This window comes from Syngnathoides biaculeatus, chromosome 17 (genome assembly GCF_019802595.1).
Source record: "Syngnathoides biaculeatus isolate LvHL_M chromosome 17, ASM1980259v1, whole genome shotgun sequence".
In the NCBI taxonomy this organism is placed as follows: Eukaryota; Metazoa; Chordata; class Actinopteri; order Syngnathiformes; family Syngnathidae; genus Syngnathoides; species Syngnathoides biaculeatus.
The window spans coordinates 789,149-810,446 of NC_084656.1; the positions used below are offsets into that span (position 1 = coordinate 789,149).

The 21,298-nt window shown below is 42.2% G+C and overlaps 1 protein-coding gene across 1 annotated transcript in view; it reads left to right on the forward strand.

Annotated features, from left to right (window-relative positions):
- LOC133515260 (DENN domain-containing protein 1A-like) overlaps positions 1 to 21,298 on the forward strand; it is a 186,180-nt gene that overhangs the window by 146,874 nt on the left and 18,008 nt on the right. The window contains 3 exon segments of the mRNA XM_061847627.1: positions 15,022 to 15,062; positions 16,898 to 16,969; positions 17,051 to 17,107. Coding sequence (XP_061703611.1) covers positions 15,022 to 15,062; positions 16,898 to 16,969; positions 17,051 to 17,107 — 170 coding nt within the window.

Below are 21,298 nucleotides of genomic sequence, written 5' to 3' on the forward strand. Positions count from 1 at the left end.
TCGTTTTTTGTGGTTAATTGGTACCAGACCTGCATGCGAAAAGTGAAAAACCACAAAGTAGGGGGAAATGTTTTTTTGTTTTGTTTTGTTTTGTTTTTTGTTTTTTTTTTTTTTTTGCTTCATTGGTCCATGCAGTTGCGCCAGGGACGGATTGCCTTCCCCTGTAATATAGAGTACAGTACTGTGCTAATGTATCCTGGTGTTTATTTATTTATTTATTATTGCTTCATTGGTCTATGCTGTCATGCATTATACCGTATCAATGTGGCTTCCTGCTACAGTACTGTACTAATATATGCTGCCGTTTTTGTGATTTTTTTATTTTTACGTTTATTTATTAATTTGTTTATTTATTTATTTATTTATTATACAACAGGAAGCAGAACTTGAGGGCGCAGAAATGAAGATGCCGAGGTTCTTGCTTGGTGTGAACAGGTTGGATAGGATTAGAAATGAGCTCATTAGAGGGACAGCCAAAGTTGGATGTTTTAGAGACAAGGATAGAGAGAGCAGACTTCGATGGTTTGGACATGTTCAGAGGTGAGAGTTGTTACTATGTTGGTAGAAGGGTGCTGAGGATGGAGCTGCCAGGCAAAAGAGTGAGAGGAACATCAAAGAAAAGGTTGATGGATGTTGTGAGGGAGGACATGAGGACTGTGGGTGTTAGAGAGGAGGATGCACGAGATTAGATGGAAAAAGATGACATGCTGTGGTGACCCCTAACGGGACAAGCCGAAAGAAAAAGAAGAAGATAATGTTAATTTATTTATTTGCTTCATTGGTCTATTTCGTCGCGCCGAGGATGGCGCATTAGTACGTAGCGATCCGTTTTTTGTTTGTTTTTTTTTGTTTTTTTTGTGTGTTTTTTTTTTTTTTGGGGGGGGGGGTTATAATTTTTTATGGGTCCGGAAATCCGTGATGCACTAAATCCGCGATAGGTGATCCACGAAGTAGAGAATTATAGCCGTGTTCACGACCCTGCATGCTTATCCTGTCCTTGTCCTGTCCTATCTTGTCTTGCCCTTCCATCACAGGGTGTACCACTACTACCCCATACAACACTCATGATTCATTGTTCATTGATATCTTTATGATTATTTACTTTTCACAACTTGTTTGTAGTTAGTGTATTGTCTTTTGTCTCCTCTCTCCTCTAGAAACTTTATTTTCGACTGATCTTCTGATTCCCAATAAATATTCATTATAATACCCATACTACATTCCCACAAAAGGCGAAAGATGGCTTTGCCTTGCATCCCTCGCTTGAGTTTGATTGGAGGAGTAAAAAAATCCATATTGAATGATCATTTGCTTCATTAGCACCATCAAAGCCATCAAAGGCGCGCTTTCTCCTGGATGAGGGGAAGATAGCATTTCCCCTGCCATACACAAGCAGCAATCGATGACTTGACCTGGATTGTAGCTCGGTTCTCGTTGTGGGAGCCCAAACGTCTTAAGAATGCCGAACGAGGTGTGATTAGGTCGACAACGCCATCCACGCCGTCAATTTAGCCGTTTTCTCCAGGAGGTATTTCTCCATGACTCCAGCTTCAGTGCTACATGAGGCTCATTTGTGGCCAATTCGACAACCTGTTGGGTCGAATCAATGCAAGGATTTCCTAACTACTTCAGGCGCAACTATCAACTATACCTGTCCATTTGTCTCTAGTGAGTGACATTTTCATGTCATTATTTGGTGTGTCACAGTAATTTAAGATTCGCTCTGTCTACTGAGTCACACACTGCAGGTTCACTATAAAGCGAATACATGTATCTAAAATGAATTAACTACATCATGCTGGCAAACTGTAAAAACCAAAAGGAATGAAAGGAATGGCATAAATGAGGTCGTATCGATCACATTATCTGATCAACAGTCGTATACATCTCTGAACTGTGTACAGCTTCAATTGTCTATAAGGTTACCATAATTTTTTCTCCTTTGTTTTTTTGGGGGGGATACATTTACCTATCAATAAAGTAGTACAGCCACCAGCAATGTTTTTGTTTCTATGTGATGTACTGTATTCATTATATCTATGATTGAAATATTTCAACATTATTTTGACTGCATAAGACTTACAAAACTTTCTATTTGCTAAATACTGGAATAATTATTATGTATTTTTTATATACTTTATATAAAGTAGGCAATACAGTCATGGTCCTGTGAGGTGCCAATGATTGTATGTGATACTCTTCATTGTTTTATGTAGCTCGAGTACTAAAGTATCTGTAATGCAACTGTGGTTTTATGTGCTGCAGATACTCTTTGAGGACCATGGCAAACATTTTCCTAGCTGGGGGCTCCATGATATTCCTTAATGTGGCAATAGTGATTTTGGACTGCCTGGTGGTTTATTTCTTGGCTGTGCCCAGCGTAGAGGAGTGAAGAAAATTGATGAGATTTGAGGAGTGGTGGGATTTTTCTTTCTGCTACGGAGCACAGGATGGAAAGTATGCGGTCCTCCCAAGACCCTGCCAACTCTCAATCCCAGTTCTACAACTCGAGTCACCCACACATATCAGCACCAAAATTATTGCACCTATTTATGTAAACATCAACCAAATTATTTACATGAAGTGAAGAAAATAAGTATTTGAACACCCTGCTATATTGCAACTTCTCCCACTTAGAAATCTTGGAGGGGTCTGAAATTTTCATCGTTGTTGCATGTCGACTGTGAGAGAGATAATCTAAAAAGAAAATCCAGAAATTACAATGTATGATTTTTTTTTACCGACTTATTTGTGTGATACAGCTGCAAATAAGTACTTGAACACCCGAGAAAATCAATGTTAATATTTGGTACAGTAGCCTTTGTTTGCAATTACGGAGGTCAAAAGGAGTTTCAGCTCCCTCCAAAGATTTTCTCTTGGGTTTAGGTCTGGAGACTGGCTAGGCCACGCCAGAACCTTGATATGCTTCTTACGGAGCCACTCCTTGTTTTTCCTGGCTGTGTGCTTCGCATAATTGTCATGTTGAAAGACCCAGCCACGACCCATTTTCAATGCTCTGACTGAGGGAAAGAGGTTGCTCCTCAAAATCTCACAATACATATAAGCGGTCATCATTTCCTTAATACAGTGCAGTCGTCCTGTCCCATGTGCAGAAAAACACCCCCCCAAAGCATGATGCGACCACCCCCATGCTTCACAGTAGGGATGGTGTTCTTGGGTTGGAACTCAACATTCGTCTTCCTCCAAACACAGTTAGTGGAATTATGACCAAAAAGTTCCATTGTGGTCTCATCTGACCAAAAAAAATTTCTCCCATGACTCCTCTGTATCATCCAAATGGTCATTGGCAAACTTAAGACAGGCCTTGACATGTGCTGATTTAAGCAGGGGAACCTTCTGTGCCATGCATGATTTCAAACCATGACGTCTTAATGTATTACAAACAGTCACCTTGGGAACGGTGGTGCCAGCTCTTTTCAGGTCATTGACCAAGTCCTGTTGTGTAGTCCTGGGCAGATTCCTCATGAAGTGATATCTTGCATGGGGCTCCACTCCAATTAAGATTGACCGCCAGGTTTAGGTTATTCCATTTTCTAATGATTGCTCTAACAGTGGACCTTTTTTCACTAAGCTGTTTGGCAATTTTTCCATAGCCCTTTCCAGCAGTGTGGAGTTGTACAATTTTGTCTCTAGTATCTTTGGACATCTCTTTGGTCTTGGCCATGTTCCAAGTTTCAGTCTTCCTGATGGTATGGGGTGGACAGGTGTCTTTATGCAGCTGACAACCTCACACTGGTGCATGTGATTCAGGATAATACATGGAGTGGAGGTGGACTTTTAAAGGCGGACTAACAGGTCTTTGAGAGTCAGAATTCTTGCTTGTAGACAGGTGTTCAAATACTTATTTGCAGCTGTGTCACATAAATAAATCATTTAAAAAAAACATACATTGTGATTTCTGGATTTTTCATTTTAGATTATCTCTCTCACAGAGGACATGCCACTACAATGAAAATTTCAGACCCCTCCATGATTTCTAAGTGAGAGAACTTCCAATACAGCAGGGTGTTCAAATACTTTTCTTCACTTCATGTAAATAATTTGGTTGATGTTTACACAAAGGTGCAATAATTTTGGTGCTGATATGTGTGAGTGACTCGAGTTGTAGAACTGGGATTGAGAGTTGGCAGGGTCTTGGGAGGACCGCATACTTCCCATCCTGTGCTCTGTAGCAGAAAGAAAAATCCCACCACTCCTCAAACCTCTCATCAATTTTCTTCACTCCTCTACGGTGGGCACAGTCAAGAAATAAACCACCAGGCAGTCCAAAATCACTGTTGCCACATTAAGGAATATCATGGAGCCCCCTATCATATCAAACACCGTCTGCTTATCCATGATATTTTTTATTTCCCATGTTGTATTATATTAATCCATTTTCTGACCCGTTTATCCCCAAAAGGATTGCAGGAGTGGTGAAGCCTATCCGAGGGCAGGAGCCGGGGTACGCTTTGAACCAATCGTAGGGCACATAGAGACAGACAGTAGACACACTCACAAACACACCTAAGGGCAATTTAGTGTCTCCAATTAATGGATGTTTTTGGGATATAGGAGGAAACCGGAGTGCCTGGAAAAAACCCACTTAGAACTGCGAGGCTAATGCTCTAATCAGTTCCTCCACTGTGCCGCCAAAGCTGAACTAAAATCTATGGACTGCAGTTGAATACTGAAGTAAACCTGACGATATGACATAAGGTTGTTTTTTTATTCAATCTTTTTTGTGTGGAAGATGTAAAAGATAAATAGGAACATCAACTAGTTTCATCCATCTAGAAGAAAAAATAAATACAAAAGCCTGAATTGATCCAAGAAAAATTTGCCACCTAGGCATTATTGATCCAACTGGTTGAATTTAAGTGTAAACGTGCTCAGTTCATACATTAATTTATGAATTTGAAAGTTTAAATATTCCTTACACTCCGGTAGCAATCTTTTTATTAAAAGAATCATACATCAATCCATTTTCTTAGCCGCTTATCCTCACGAGGGTCATGGGAGTGCTTGAGCCAATCCTTGCTGTCATCGGGCAGGAGGCAGGGTACACCCTGAATTGGTTTCCAGCCAATCGCAAGGCACATTAGAGACAGACAACAGTCGCAAATTAGTCTCCAATTCATGCATGATTTTGGGATGTGGAAGGAAACTGGAGTGCCCGGAGAAAACCCATGTAGGCATGGTGAGATCATGCCAACTCCGTACAGGTGGGGCCAGGGTTTTAACCCCGGTCCTCAGAACTGTGAGGCCAACAATGCTCTACAGCTGCTCCACTGTGCCGCCTGGAAGTAATCATTCTTGAATAAACCGCATATCTTTGGAGTGAGGTTGCGGTGGAGGAACCTTTTTGTGCTCCTTCAGGAGACGGCGAAGATGCTCCTCAATCTTCTCAATTCCTCTGCTTTGTTCACATTTTTCTGTATGAAATGGAAACAATACATGACAGCATACTGATGTAAAACATTCAGGGTTTATATATTTTAACTAAATGAATAAATCCATTTTGTTTTGGTTGCCTTTCATGTCATTTGTCACTTACACTGGGTTAAAACAATATAAATGTAATACACGTAAGCAACAACCATCAATAATGGAGAAGTAAACCCAAACCATTTATGACTATAACCCCAAGTACAGTAATTCCTCTCTACTTCGCGGATCACCTAACGCGGATTCAGTGCATCATGGTTTATTTTCCACCCCCCCAAAAAAAGACAGATCAGGTTGCCTTAGGTACTGTATTTACATGAGGTGGAATAATACAACACGGATTGATACAAGGCAAGTCCCCAGCACAATATGTGGAACAATAAAGTAATTTCCCCCCCACACCCAAAAAAAAAAAAAAAAAAAACATTGGTTGCTGGCACGACATCGACCAATGAGTGCCCAAGTGGCAACTTCCGTTGTCCCACCTTTTTCATTGTTGTCGACATCTCATCCACACTGTTGGCTGGCTGCATATGTACTGTATCTTAGTCTTGTGTCTGTGATAACTTTTTTTTTCAAGTGATACAATTTTTTAATCATGGAGTTCCATTACTGTACCACCTCAGCGTTGCAGCTCAGCGAAAGCTTCCTCCGCGGCGCCCGAGAGGTGGTAACGCCGCGGGAACTCCTTTTTGGTTAATTGGCCTTTTGGATCGGGAGGAATCAACCACTTTGTGTAGCAAATGGCGTGGGCACTGCGGGGACATGCTGGGATGTCCTCCAGGGCTCCGGACAGGGCACTTTTCACTTTGTTGGACCCTGCATTGTGTTTCTCACACTCGAGGATGAGGCATTTTGACTAGAAAAGGCTATTTTGAATAATTAAAAAAAATATATAGCCGCAGAAACGTGCCTCTGTATGGTGCTGCTCGTAGTATGTGGAGAAAGAGTTTCCTAGATGCCAGGCAGACATTTTTAACATGGTTGGAAAAAGGCCTTTCTTTTTAAGAGGACAGCTTCATGTGCTTCTTCAAGGACCATGTTTACGATCATCATGTTGCAATGCTGCAGGTGAGTGAACGTAAAGCCTCTAACGAGCCTCCCCATCTCCGTGTGTGCTTGCATGCGTGCTTACGTCTCCCCTGCGTTTCCGGCCAAGATGGTAATCCTTAAATCATCTAATAGATCACCCTTTTGGCTTACACTCGGAGGTAAATATAGCACAAATTACTTGTAATCTTCTGGATCAGAGAACGTGTCTGGAAGAGAAGTCATAACGTCATCATCGTGGTCAAGAATATCACCGTCATTACTCTGTTGTGCCAATAGTGGATATATTTGTGCCAATTTTGAATTTGTTGGGGCAATAGCAGTGGCTATAAGTTGGTTAAGTGATGCCTTTATGCAGGGAATACAACAACATCCACACAATGCAAGAATAGCTGCAAACAGCGATAGAAACTAGGACAGAGAACACCAAATTTTTAGATTTGCCAAACTTTTTTTTTTTTTTTTACACCAGAGTGCTCCTTCATCTTGTGGTTGAGGGTCCAGAGGCCTTGAATGGCCCTTGTGCATGACCCATCAGGTGCTGTGATATTTGGAATAAACAACACTGGTCACCGAACATTGAGGAGTCGCCACCCTTCTCGGCCGGGAGCATGTCGACCGCTATGCGGTTCTGGAACGTCATGAGTGAGGTTGCAGCTGGTTGTTCCCTTATGGCAATAAAGCCTGCTTCCATATAATTACCTACTTTCTGTACATTGTAATGTATGTAGTTGATTCTGTCAACGTTTTTATTCAGAGTTACCCATAACAAGATGGATTCCCATCCTGCAGCAATCTTGTTAACCAACTTATACTCATCTAGTATGCCGTTGGGATGCCATTTGCATCAATTTATGTCAGATCTCCATCTTTCCAAGAGGACCTTCGCCTTCGGGGGAACTCAAGGGGAGGTCCAAAGATGGATGCGGCCAATTGTATATCCTCTGCTTTGGATGGAAACACAGTCACAGATAAGAGCAGTGATACCAGTGTACACGTTCCTGCTGCATTTATCAGTGTGTCATACAACTTTTGACCAACACACCACCACAACAAATCGCTGCAAGGGAGCAGTGGGGCAGTTTGCAGATGGATATCATGACACCATGTTTTGTTGAGACTTCCCACCTTAAAATCTGTCCCTGTAAAGCTAACACAGGAGAAATTACCCAATGCAACATTAGTAGAAAATATCAGTTTATCATTTACTGCCTTAGTTGTTGAATAAACACTTTTCCATTTCTGACAAGTGGTGTTAGGAGTTGTTTAGTCATTACCTCCAGGGTACATTGTGTTGGGATTTCTGTTGGAATGACACGCATTAGTGGCTGAGGGCCCCTGCATGTGATGTAACCATAGTTTACCTTGTTAGCTGCATTCTACATTAATAACAACCATTTTTTTCCCCATTTGTAAAAAAAAAAAAAAAAAGATAATGAAAAAATGTTCCTCAGGCTTTTTCGGTTAAAATACTCCCTCCATAGTATATGTACTCTCGTCTTTTTCGCATTTGGGTTTAAGGTAGCATTAAATTGCCAAATGGCGAGAAGAAAGTGGGGGTTTCCTTTAGCATAATCCCACAGATGGAATCCCCAGCAATTAGACTCTGCCAAGGAATTGAAAAAGTGCTGAACTGATTCACTGGGAGGCACACATGGAGTCCTCCTCTCATGCCTTGGTGACTCCCACATAGTTGTTTACCAATGTTATTAGAAATTAGGTTGCACCTCTTTATCTTATGTGTGGTAGGCATAGTTGACTGAGTGTAATTATTGGTTCTGTTATGTATTTTTGTGAACTTTACATGTGTCCAAAAGTAGCATATGAACAAAAATATCATTACGGCTGTCAATGTTGCAGCCCCACATGCTATCATATTACTTAGCCATTTTGAAGTCATGTCGACCAAGTCACCCCTAAATGACTCAAGTGTCTTTTAAATCTTCACCAGCCTTCAGGTATTTTCAGATACTATAAATCTGCACCCACCGTATGCTGGTCTTTGCTCACCTTTCCCCTTGGGTGACTCAGCTGAGATGACCTTTTACAATGTGTAAGGTGTATCCACATGTTTCTTTCTGCTACTTTGTCCATGTCATTCACCTTTTGCTCCGTCTTTGCCAGTGTTCAGGTAAAACTGCATGTACAGTGGATGTTAATTCATAAACAGACATAGGATGAATAGACAAATGGCAGTAATGAGGTTATTAAAGCACAGTAACTTGTTACATTTTTTTTTCTGATGGTGTAGTGCAGGGATGTCAAACTCATTTCTGTTGGGGGCCACGTTGTAGTTCGGGTTTCCCTCAGAGGGACATTTCCAGTGAAGGCAGCTTGGGATCGATTCCCGCTCAGTGATGATGTCGACATCTGCACTGCGACTGGCTGGCGACCAGTTCGGGGTGTAGTCTGCCGCTGCCCGAAGTTAGCTGGGATTGGCTCCAGCTCTCTCTCCAAATAAATGCAGAAGGGTTGTGTCAGGAAAGGCATCAGGCGTAAAAAAAAAAAAAAAAAAAATCAAAAAGACAGTTACTGCCGCACCACCATGACAGTGACACAAAAATAGCTTCACACATCAATGCTAATAAATTTCCCAATTTGTTTCTAGTCCTATCAAATTGATGCATGTAAAATTTCCTTGTGACACGCCATTAGAAAACAATTTTTTTTGTTTTTCAAAAGAAGTTAATGCCACAAAATTGCCATATTGGTTTGATCCCGGCCATCCCTGTGTGGAGTTTGCATGTTCTCCCCGTGCCTGCGTGGGTTTTCTCTGGGCACTACGATTTCCTCCCACATCCCAAAACATGCAACATTAATTGGGCACTCTAAATTGCCCCTACGTGTGATTGTGAGTGCGGCTGTTTGTCTCCATGTGACCTGCAATTGGCTGGCAACCAGGTCAGGGTGTACCTTGCCTCCTGCCCGTTGACAGCTGGGATAGGCTCCAGCCCTCCCTGCGACCCTTGTGAGGATAAGCGGCTAAGAAAATGGATGGAGGGATGAATGGGTGTGTAGCTTGAGGAAACTGACCACGTTTTGGATGCACATTCCCTTGTGGATTATGTCGCACACAGATCAAACAAGCCCCACAAAAAAAGGGTTTTTTTTTTTGCATACAAGTTAAATCCATGGATCATGTAATGCTTTTGTACCAGGGCTACCATTCCCCCTGTTGAGACCTGAGACTTCCCATGGCTCAAGATTGCCGCCCACTTAAAAAATGTTTTTGGTAGAATATATATATTTTTTTTTAATCTGTGTTGACATAATTCCCATTTTGTAATTCCCATTTTGTAATGTAGTACCTTATTTTTTCCACATTTTTAGTTCTGCTGGCAAGCTTTTTTGTTGCATCTTGTTTAACACATCATCTCAAAGTATGTCTTCATTTGTTTCATGGTCAGCTCATCCCATAAAGGTTTTGGCTGCTGCTGCTTTTGCTGTTTTATCTGTAAATCCATTTCCTAATGATTCTTTGTCTGTTTTTATGTGTGTACTGCACATTTACATATGGCTATTTCTTTTGGTAATTGAACTGCTATGAGCAAATTTTGTCGTAGCTCTGCATGTATCACTGTGTTCCCTGTAGTTGTCGCTATTCCTCTATTTTTCCAGTATTGTCTGTATAGATTGTGATACCACCGTGAATACAGCAGCATCTGGTCTCAGATTGTTTAAGACTGTCCAATAAGATATTGTGGAAAGATTAACAACGGTTTTATAATTACACATTTCAGAAAATTCATGTACTGTGTAATCTTCGCCTCAAATATGTAAAGTATAACTACTGTTTACATATTTTAATTATTCTGGTACCCAGATACACAAACATGAAAATTCCTGGGTTGTGTGTGGGGGGTGGGCGGTGGTTGGCTGGGTTGGGGGTAGGGTATCCGATGTCATGGTTTTTCACATTTCGCTTGGGGTTCCGGTCCCCATTAACCATGAAAAACGAGGGATTACTGTCTTGATTTTCAAACTCAGATTAAAAATAGAAATAAAATGAACCCAATAGGAAAAGTATGGAAAAACAGTACCACTCATTGTGAAAAGCTGACCATGGTTGCATTTATAGGTGGAATACTTTAATACTATATATACTAAGACTAAATTCAGCCCATATTTTTATGTACATAACCAAGGCAGACTTTGAGGTGGGGCAGAGGCAGCAGGCTCCAGTTTCCCTTGACCATCCTCCTGTACATGTCATCTGTCTGATAAAATTCATCTGTAAATGCAGTCCAATGTGTCACAAACCAGTGCAGTCTGTAGGCCGGTTCCATCCGTCTTAAAACTTTGCCAAACAAATATGAGCTTTCATTGAAAGAATCCCAGCAGAGGAGGAAAGCGGATTCTTCTACAGAAAGAGAAGAAGAAAGCACAGAGCCTACAACTGAATGTGGAGACTTTGAATGTTGGGGCTTTGACAGGAAAAGCTCAGGAGTTGGTTGACATGATGATGAGGAGAAATGTTAATTATATTGTACATCCACTAGAGCAGGTAGAAAGACAGTAAGGCTTGAAGCTTAGGGCAGGGTTTAAATTATTTTACCATGGTATAAATGGGAAGAGGAATGGAGTAGGGGTTTTTATATATATATATATATATATATATATATATATATATATATATATATATGTGTGTGTGTGTGTGTGTGTGTGTATATAGGAAGCGTATAAGAATGTCTTTGTTAAAAAGATGAGATGTGATGAGGCTGAAACTATGATTTGAGGGTGTTATGGATAATGTAATGTGCGGCTATCCCCCACAGGTGAATGAGTGACTGAATGCATTTATTGTCATCAGATGAAACTGTGCAATGAAATTGTCTTCAGTCACTGCATAAATAAAGGCAAAATAAATAAAAACAAGAACAAAAATAAATACAGATAAAGATGGATTGATTGATTTATTGATTGATTGATTTCAAACAAATGGGGATTACTGCTAATGAGGGGTTGAAGATCTTGCAGAAGACATTGGACAGCATGCTCTGAGCACCTTGGCTGGTACGTCATCTGGGATAGAAGCCTTCCTGGGGTTCACAGCCAGGAGCACACACCTCACATAGTGCTCCTGTACAGTAAGTAGAGAGTAACTGGACCCTGGTAGGGGTTGGGAGCACTGGAGCAGCTGAGTTCTGCCGAGATGATTCAAAGCAACCAAAGAAGCTGGTGAGGTTCGCTGCCATTAACTCGCTTGTATCTTCTGGGGTCGTCTCTGAAGTTTGTGAGGGTCTGTAGACCCTGCGACATCTCGCGATGTCTGTTGCCGGCAAGGTAGGACTCTATCCCCATCTTGTACTCCTTTTTGGCATTTTTGATACCTTTTTTTGGTTCACCTTGAGCTAGCTGTGCTCTTAAGACCTCTGTCACCTAACCTGAAGACAGTATCGCAGTCCATGAGGAGTGAATGGACCTGGCTGGTCTTCCAGGCTTTCTGATTCTGAAAAATCCTGATGCTTTTCCTCACACACACAAACACGGACACACACACACACAGTTTCCATACAGAACTTAATGTGGTCCAGTACACCTCCTGTGTATCATTCCAGGTCCTGTCGTAGAAAAAGGTCCCAGTCTGTTTGTTGAAGCGGTGCCTGGCCAGGTTATTACAGTCTTTGTGGTTGGCCTGGATATGTGTCTGAGGGGGATGTATGAGGGGATGAACAACTGGGAGATGTGGTCAGACTCACCAATGTGGGGGGTTGTGTAGCCACGCTTGGTGTTGGAGCATACGTGGTCGAAAGTGTTTCGACCTCTTGTTGGACATTTGAAATGTTGGCGGAACTTCGGGAATACTGTCTTTAAATTGTTAAAGTCCCCGGCTACACAGTGAACGTCTTCGGGCTGTGCCCGCTGCTGTTCATTGATGACATTCAGCAAAAGAGAGAGCATAGCTTTAGCGTTAGCATCCGGTGGAATGTGTACAGGCGTGATGATGGCTACAGTTAGCTCCTTCGGGACGTATAAGTGCAAGGCTTAACGGACATGTACTCAGTTGAGTGAAATGTTTCTCTGAATAATCATGCTGTTATTGCACCAGTCAACATGCATGTACCCACAGAGCCTCCCACTTCTCAGCAATGCAGGGTGTGGCCTGCATGCTAGCATCATGAATGTTCGGGTGAAGCCAGGTCTCTGTTATGATGAGGACGCAGCAATCACGGACACAGTGATTATCTGCAAGTTGTAATTCCAGTTTGTTCATTCTGTTGATGATGGATCATACATTGATGAGGGTACGACCTTGGCAGAGTTGGTCTTTGTGGGTTGTTCTTCAGTCTGAGCAGGCAGCCAGACCGGTGACCCAGCTTTTTTTACCCAGTTCTCCCTCCTCTGCCTGTACCGCTTTGCTGGCCCGACGACAATCCACGTCGAGCCCTGTGGTCTTGCTGGCTCGTCTGGAATGTTATTTGTGGTGAAAGTTGCTTGAAACTGCAACTTTGTGTCGCTAGCCAAAGTCCAAAAGTTCCTGGGCGGTGGAGCAGTATATTGCCGGGACGTGTGTGAGCAAAGTGCCCTAAAAAACAATGAAAAAATATGAATACAACCACGGATAGGAAGAGCCATAAGCCGCTGCGTCCATGCGCCACCTTAGTCATAGAATGGTAAGATGTGACCTGGTGGTGAAAGACAAATTCTCGAAGGAACTAGCTGCAGTAGATATGAGCATCCCAGAAACACAGAGTTGTGATTTGTGCAGATTGTAATAGACATGTTGGTGAAGGAAATGGGGGATAAACATTATTTTAAGACATTGTAATCTGATGGAGGTTAGTGACTGGAAAGTAGTAGTTGGGCAAAGTGTAGCTAGACAGGATAGGATTGTGGTGTGTAGGATGACTCAGGTGGTGGGACGATTGCGAAGACAAAGGTAGAGCAGAGAACCAAGTGGTGGAAGCTGAAAAGTGATGTGCAGCTTTTTGAAAGACGTGCAGGGGTGGCCAACTAGTCAGAGACTAAGAGCCACTTTTTTTTCTGTTACTGCAAAGAGCCACATCATACACATGAACATCATCTTTTAATCATCATGGCTGGCGCTCCATCCGTGGCGATTGCAGTTAGTTTCGGTATGGGCAGATTGCAGCCATCATTGCTTCTTTCATATCTATGCCACGGGTTCTGTCTTTTAATTGCACAATATCAAGGAGTTCTTCTTTGATCATACATTCATTTGACACAAACCGTGCAAATATTGCCAACTGATGCTTGTCTTGTATGTCACAACTCTCATCCAATGCCACACTAAAATACTCACTTGCTTGAAGGTCAGAGTGCAACTGTGATTCAACAGCTGTATTAATATCTGATATTCTGCGTTCAGCACTGTTGCGGGACAGTTGAACGTCTGATACGCTCAGTTTTAGTGTGTCGTCTCCAGGAGCCAAGCTTTCAAAGGCATCAACGAGGCATTTTTTAAAGAACTCCCCTTCGTTGTATAGCTTTTTAGCCCGTGCTATGTTCCAAGCCAGCTGATATGATGCAAGTGTTACGGTCTCCGAGTGTTTCGTAAATTTTTGGAAAAACTGCACCTACTTTTCTGCCTGGCTTTTCAAACCGACCAATTTGTTCTTGCAAAGTTCAGTCCCTTTTGGAAATTCCTGTTCGATGTTAGGGTGGATTGAGCTGAAGTGACGCTGAAGATTTGAAACTTCGAAATGCGCTAATGCTGCGTGACATAAGGCAGATCGGCTTAGCATTACGTTCAACAAAAAAATCTAACTCTGGCAAAAAGGTTCTGTGTTTTTATTCATATTTTTGTTTGGCTGTGCTTTTTTTCCCCTGTCATTTCAAGAGGTAACATGACGGAAATTGTTTACAACACAAATGATGTCACACCAAAGATTCTTTCGTCGCTCGTTTGACATCACTCAAACAGGCTTACATGGTCAGTGTGCCATCTAGCTGTAGGGGGAGTGAATGACAGCGCCAGCCAAGTATTTTTGACGCATGTCATGTGAAAGCTCCTGAGGAGCCGTATGAAACTAGTTAAAGAGCCGCAGGTTGGCCAGGCCATGACAAAAGGATCTCGATGGGTTGGCCAGACGGAGGGATACAGATTGATGACAGATGATTAAGGATAGACATGGAAATGTGTTGAATGGTGCCAGTACTGTGCTAAATTGATGGAAATAATTTGTACAAAGTTGATGAAAGGAGAAAATAAGTGAAGGAAGAGTAGAAGATCTGTGGTGGACCAGAAAGTGGCAATGATTAATAAGGGGGAGTTAGAAAGGCACTAGAGCATGAAAAATGGAAAGGTGGTTGTTCCCGATGACGTATCTGTGCACGTATGGAAGCATTTTGGAGAGTTGGCTGTGGAGTTTTTGACCAACTTGTTCAACAAAATACTAGCAGATGAGAAGATGTCTGAAGAATGGAGTAAAAGTGTGCTTAATCACATTTTGAAAAAGAAAACACTGGATATTTATACATATTTTCTAAATGATCTCAGAATATTATTTACATGTCCATTGGGAAAAAAAAATGTAATTACTTTTTCCATTTTCTCCACAGGAAGTGATAAATCTTACCACCAATGGCTAATCACTATGAAGGTATGTAAAATTAGACGAGAAATACATCACTTTCCCATGCAGAATTTTACTAAGTCTGTGCTACCTTGAAGTTCAAATTGCCAGAAAATGTTGTACAATTGGAGAGCCTACATCTCTCAGCTGATCTGGGAACATGTCAGGATGAATGAGGTGGCTGGGGAAACGGAGGTCTGGGCGTCCTTGCCAAAGCTGAGTCCCGTATAATTGTAATAGTTAGCAAATTTGGTTTCGGAAACTAAATCCCAATTATTTCCCTCAGAGTCATAAATTATTTAGCTATTGAACAATCCATCCATCTGCGCCTCAGTTGAAGTTGATCTCTCTCCAGCGAGCCCAAAACTCATTGGTGAGTGCTTGGACTTGTTTCTACTGAGACTTGAGAGCTCTTTTCCTGTGAAGTCGCCTGGTGGAGCTGGTAGACCCTGTTTTTGAGTGTGGAGGGTACCTGTGGTCTGGGTCTCCTAAAGAGGGGAAACTGAGCTACTTTGATCATCGTTGTTAGACTCTTTCTGCATGATTTTGAGAAAGACCTCATCCTCCAATGACATGGCGCACTTGTTATCATTCTGTCTTTTCAAAAACAGCGTTCGTCCTCAACTGGCACATGGGAGTGTTTTGGCGTGTGAATATGAACATTAGACTCCTTGCCGTCACTTATCCTCTCTTCCAAAGGAATGTGTTTGAGCACACAGCGAAGGATTCCGCGTTCTGACTCCCTGCCACAGCTTGCTCTCTCTTTCACATTGATGCGTTCTGGCAAAGAGTGAGGTTTGACGGATGTCCATTCTGAAGGGCATTTGTCTTGTAGATATTGACTGTTGGCACTGAAGAAACAATAGGAAGCAGAACTTGAGGTAGCAGAAATGAAGATGTTGAGGTTCTCAATCTGAGTGAACAGGCTGGATAGGATTAGAAATGAGCTCGTTAGAGGGACAACCAAAGTTGGATGTTTTGGAGACAAGGTTAGAGAGAGCAGACTTAGATGGTTTGGACATGTTCAGAGGCGAGAGAGTGAGTATATTGATAGAAGGGTGCTGAGGATGGAGCTGCCAGGCAAAAGAGCGAGAGGAAGACCAAAGAAAAGGGTGATGGATATTGTGAGGGAGGACATAAAGACTGTGAGGATTAGAAAGGAAGATGCACGAGATAGGCTTAGATGGAAAAAGATGACCCGCTGTGGCGACCCCTGATCAGGACCAGCCAAAAGGGAAAGAAGAAAGAAAAAAAGTATTATTGGAAAAAAACACTTTATTCAATGCAATTATTGTGGGTCAATCAATTGCCTTTGCTACCTGCAGTCGAATTCTCTGAAAAAAGCTCCGGTGCACCGTATTTAACCTGTGGGGTTCAATACCTCCTCTAAGATTAAGAACTACTGAGGTAGTGGGAAAAGAAGGTGGGCTGAGGGGCTTTGTGGGTGTAGGAGCATGCTTTTCCCTGGACGACATGCTCAGTCAAATATAAGGTGACCCAGTTATGTGTTTTCTGGAAGTCCAGTGGTGTATTGTGTATAGTGGAGAAGGATGCTGTGAGCAACTTTATTGAAAGCAGTTGTTCAGCCCTAGAGTATGAGTAAAGCTGGGAAACAAGTTGAAATCAAAGCTCATAAATGACCTTGACTGCTTCGCCACAACGTTATCCCGAAATTGTCTGGAATGTTCTTTTGGATTTATGGCTGTTTGTTCACAAATGGAATAAAGTTGTCCTTTTCTGTGAATTCTACTTCACATCCCTAATAAATTTGTGACCCTCTTTTCGTCACCATCAGTACAAGTAAATTTCTAACAACATTGGTTTTTTTTTTTTTTTTTAATTATCCACATGTCTCCTGATAGAAAGGGAGCGGGGCTATTTTAAACACAGTGAAGACCAAGGCGAACCCAGCTATGAAGACTGTCTATAAATTTGTGAGTACATCCCAAGTTGGAAAAAAAAATTCCCCATTGTTGTTAAGGAGTTCTTAGACACTTGTATGCTTCTATTGACAGGCTAAGGATCACGCCAAAATGGGTATCAAGGAAGTAAAGAGTCGCTTAGGGCAAAAGGTGAGTAGCCACGAACCTGGCAATTCTACTGTTCATATACACAGTCTGAGTAAGATTATTGAAATTTGGCTTTTTTGTGTGTTCTTTTTCCAAGTTACTCACTTGCCTATGTTTCTTTCTTATGGCTATCTGGAAACAGGATGGTAATATGTTTGTAACATAAGTTGTCTTTCATAGCAGTGCTCTTACTGGGGACTGACTCCTTTGTTCTTCAATGCTCAAGAGCAATGACAGCGAGACCTGGAAGGTCTCATATTGGCTGACGTTTTTTCATTAATATACTAAAAATCATCCATTTCATGACAGTAGCCCTTTAAACATTAGTACTTACACGACCAGCAAAACCTATGTTTCGTTTACAACGAGGACCGTGTGTACTTAGAAGGAAATTTAACAAGTAGAAACGTCAACTTAAACTTGCTTATAGGCCCAGACCACCTTAGCTTAGCTGGCTAACAACGAGACACATTTGCGTTCAAACCGTGCTGTTGAAGAAACATCGAACGTGAGTAACTTCATAACTTGTGCGACGAGCGCCAAAGAAGATTTAGAGGAGAAAAAAAAGTGTTATCTTAGTACCCAAATTGGTGCCGTATCGTTCACCTTGAAGCTGCTTGGCCTAAGTTTGCCTAGCACGCTATCAACATTACCTACGTAGAGTATACAACGAGGACTCAACCTTCAACTACTAGAGTGAAGGCCATTGTAGTTTGAATCCCTTCCATCCAGATGTCCTTGAAATCGCCATATCCTTTATATTTTCCCACAGATAGTATGTGATTTGTGTACCTTATGTGCTGAATTTGTTTGATTGCTTTTATCTGACTTTAACTCTAACATAGATTGGGTAGTATCTGAATTGTGTATATTATGTGCTGACTTTATTTGATTGCTTATTTTGACTGTCTGCAGCCCGAAGGGGGGCACAATTCCTGTGTGTCCTGTAGGCGGGTCCCAAGCCCGGATAAATGCGGAGGGTTGCAGCAAGAAGGGCATCAGGGGTAAAACTGTGTCAAACATATTTGAGGGTTCATCAAACGAATTCTATAATGGATAGGTCGTGGCCCGGGCTAACTACGCCCGCCATCGGCACTGTTAATCTGCAAGGTGTTTGTAGAAAATCAGATAATGTAGGTCGAAGACAAAAAAAGAGGAGGAAAGCAGCTTAGTCGGCAGAAGAAAAAGAGGCATGCACAGACCCTACAACTGTGTGTTGATCTTTGAATATTGGGACTATGACAGGAAAAGCGAAGGAGTTAGTTGACATGATGTTGAGGAGAAAGGTTGACGTATTGTACAACCAAGAGAGCAAGTGGCAACTTAGATAAACAAAATATGGAATCACGCATCTCCCCCACATGAATCTTCACTCCTATCTCTCTGCTTTCCTGTTCTCTTTGATTCCATCCATCCATCCATCAATCCATTTTCTTAGCCGCATATCCTCACAAGGTTCGCGGGGGTACCGGAGTCTACAACAGTCCCACTCACAATCACAGCTAGGGGCAATTTAGAGTATCCAATTAATGCATGTTTTTTTAGGGATGTGGGAGGAAACCGGAGTGCCTGGAGAAAACCCATGCAGGCATTGTTAGAACATGCAAACTCCACACAGGCGGGGCCGGGTTTAAACCCGGGTCTTCAGAACTGTGAGGCCAACGCTTTACAGCTGCTTCACTGTAACGTCTTCTGCTTGATTCCACACGCGCTAATCACGTCACCCAAAACTTTCCTTGTATATCACATTCACCATAGACCCATACCACATTATCCTCATTACTTTTTGTTTTCTATGATCAGTGTTTGTTCATTATCCTCCTGTGTACCCTAGCATTGCAGAGAGACTTCAGGAGAGTATCTTTAGCAACTTTTCTAAATAACATTCAACAATACAATTACAAAAAACCTTCCTAAAATCTGTCATAAAAGACATAACAATTACATTGTTCTAAATCTATTTTTTTTTAAAAAAAGGGATACACACACCCATTTTGAAATGAAACAAACTTTTATTGTCTAAATATTCCTCAATTAAATCTACAATTCAGAGACAACCTTGATGTGTCTTTATCCATCACAGATTTATGTAACGCATGAAAAAATATGCAATCAGGACGTACCCCCGGCCCGGACAGAATCCTTGTTGAATTCATTTAAATTTTTTGACCAATACTTGCCCCACTTTGTTTTTTTTTTTTTTTTTTTTTTTTTTTTTTTTTTTTTTTAGAACAGTCAAGGAGGCAAGGAAATGCAGCCCTATGGGGGCACAAACCAGTGCAATCTGTAGGCCGGTCCCAAGCCCGGATAAATGCAGAGGGTTGCGTCAGGAAGGGCATCCGGCGTAAAAACTGTGCCAAACAAATATGAGCGTTCATCTAAAGAATCCCATACCGGATCGGTCGTGGCCCGGGTTAACAACGCCCGCCCCCGGCACTGCTAACCTGCAGGGCGTCGGTGGAAATTCAGCTACTGTGGGTCGAAGACAAAGAAGAGGAGGAAACCGGATCCAGCGTCAGAAGAAAAAGAGGAATGCACAGAGCCTACAACTGAGTGTAGGGACTTTGAATGTTGGGACTATGACAGGAAAAGCACAGGAGTTGGTTGACATGATGATTAGGAGAAAGGTTGATATTCTGTGCATCCAAGAGAGCAGGTGGAAAGGTAGTAACGCAAGAAGTTTGGGAGCAGGGTTTAAATTATTCTACCACGGAGTAGATGGGAAGAGAAATGGAGTAGGGGTTATTTTAAAAGAAGAGCTGGCTAAGAATGTCTTGGAGGTGAAAAGAGTATCAGATCGAGTAATGAGACTAAAATTTGAAATTGAGGATGTTATGTATAATGTGGTTAGCGGCTATGCACCACAGGTAGGATGTGACCTAGAGTTGAAAGAGAAATTCTGGAAGGAACTAGATGAGGTAGTTCTGAGCATCCCAGACAGCGAGAGAGTTGTGATTGGTGCAGATTGTAATGGACAAATTGGTAAAGGAAACAGGGGCGATGAAGAAGTGATGGGTAAGTACGGCATCCAGGAAAGGAACTTTGAAGGGCAGATGGTGGTGGACTTTGCAAAAACGATGGAGATGGCTGTAGTGAACACTTATTTCCAGAAGAGGGAGGAACATATAGTGACCTACAAGAGCGGAGGTAGAACCACGCAGGTAGATTATATTTTGTGCAGACGATGTAATCTGAAGGAGGTTACTGACTGTAAAGTAGTGGTAGGGGAGAGTGTAGCTCGACAGCATAGGATGGTAGTATGTAGGATGATTCTGGTGGTGGGTAGGAAGATTAAGAAGACAAAGGTAGAGCAGAGAACCATGTGGTGGAAGCTGAGAAAGGAAGAATGTTGTGCGGCCTTCCGGAAAGAGGTGAGACAGGCTCTCGATGGACAACCGAAGCTCCCGGAAGACTGGACGACGACAGCCAAGGTGATCAAAGAGACAGGCAGGAGAGTACTTGGTGTGTCATCTGGTAGGAAAGGGGAGAAGGAGACTTGGTGGTGGAACCCCAAAATACAGGGAGTCATACAAGGAAAGAGATCAGCGAAGAAGAAGTGGGATACTGAGAGGACTGAAGAGAGGCGAAAGGAGTACATCGAGATGCGACGTAGGGCAAAGGTAGAGGTGGCAAAGGCTAAACAAGAGGCATATGAAGACATGTACACCAGGTTGGACACGAAAGAAGGAGAAAAGGATCTCTACAGGTTGGCCAGACAGAGGGATAGAGATGGGAAGGATGTGCAGCAGGTCAGGGTGATTAAGGATAGAGATGGACATGTGTTGACTGGTGCCGGTAGTGTACTAAATAGATGGAAAGAATACTTTGAGAAGTTGATGAATGAAGAAAATGAGAGAGAAGGAAGAGTTGAAGAGGCAAGAGTGAAGGACCAGGAAGTGGAAATGATTACTAAGGGGGAAGTCAGAAAAGCACTACAAAGGATGAAAACTGGAAAGGCAGTTGGTCCTGATGACATACCGGTAGAGGTATGGAAGCAATTTGGAGAGATGGCTGTGGAGTTTTTGACCAACTTATTCAACAGAATACTAGCGGGCGAAAAGATGCCTGAAGAATGGAGGAAAAGTGTACTAGTTCCCATTTTTAAGAACAAAGGGGATGTTCAGAGCTGTGGGAACTATAGAGGAATAAAGTTGATGAGCCACACAATGAAGTTATGGGAAAGAGTAGTGGAGG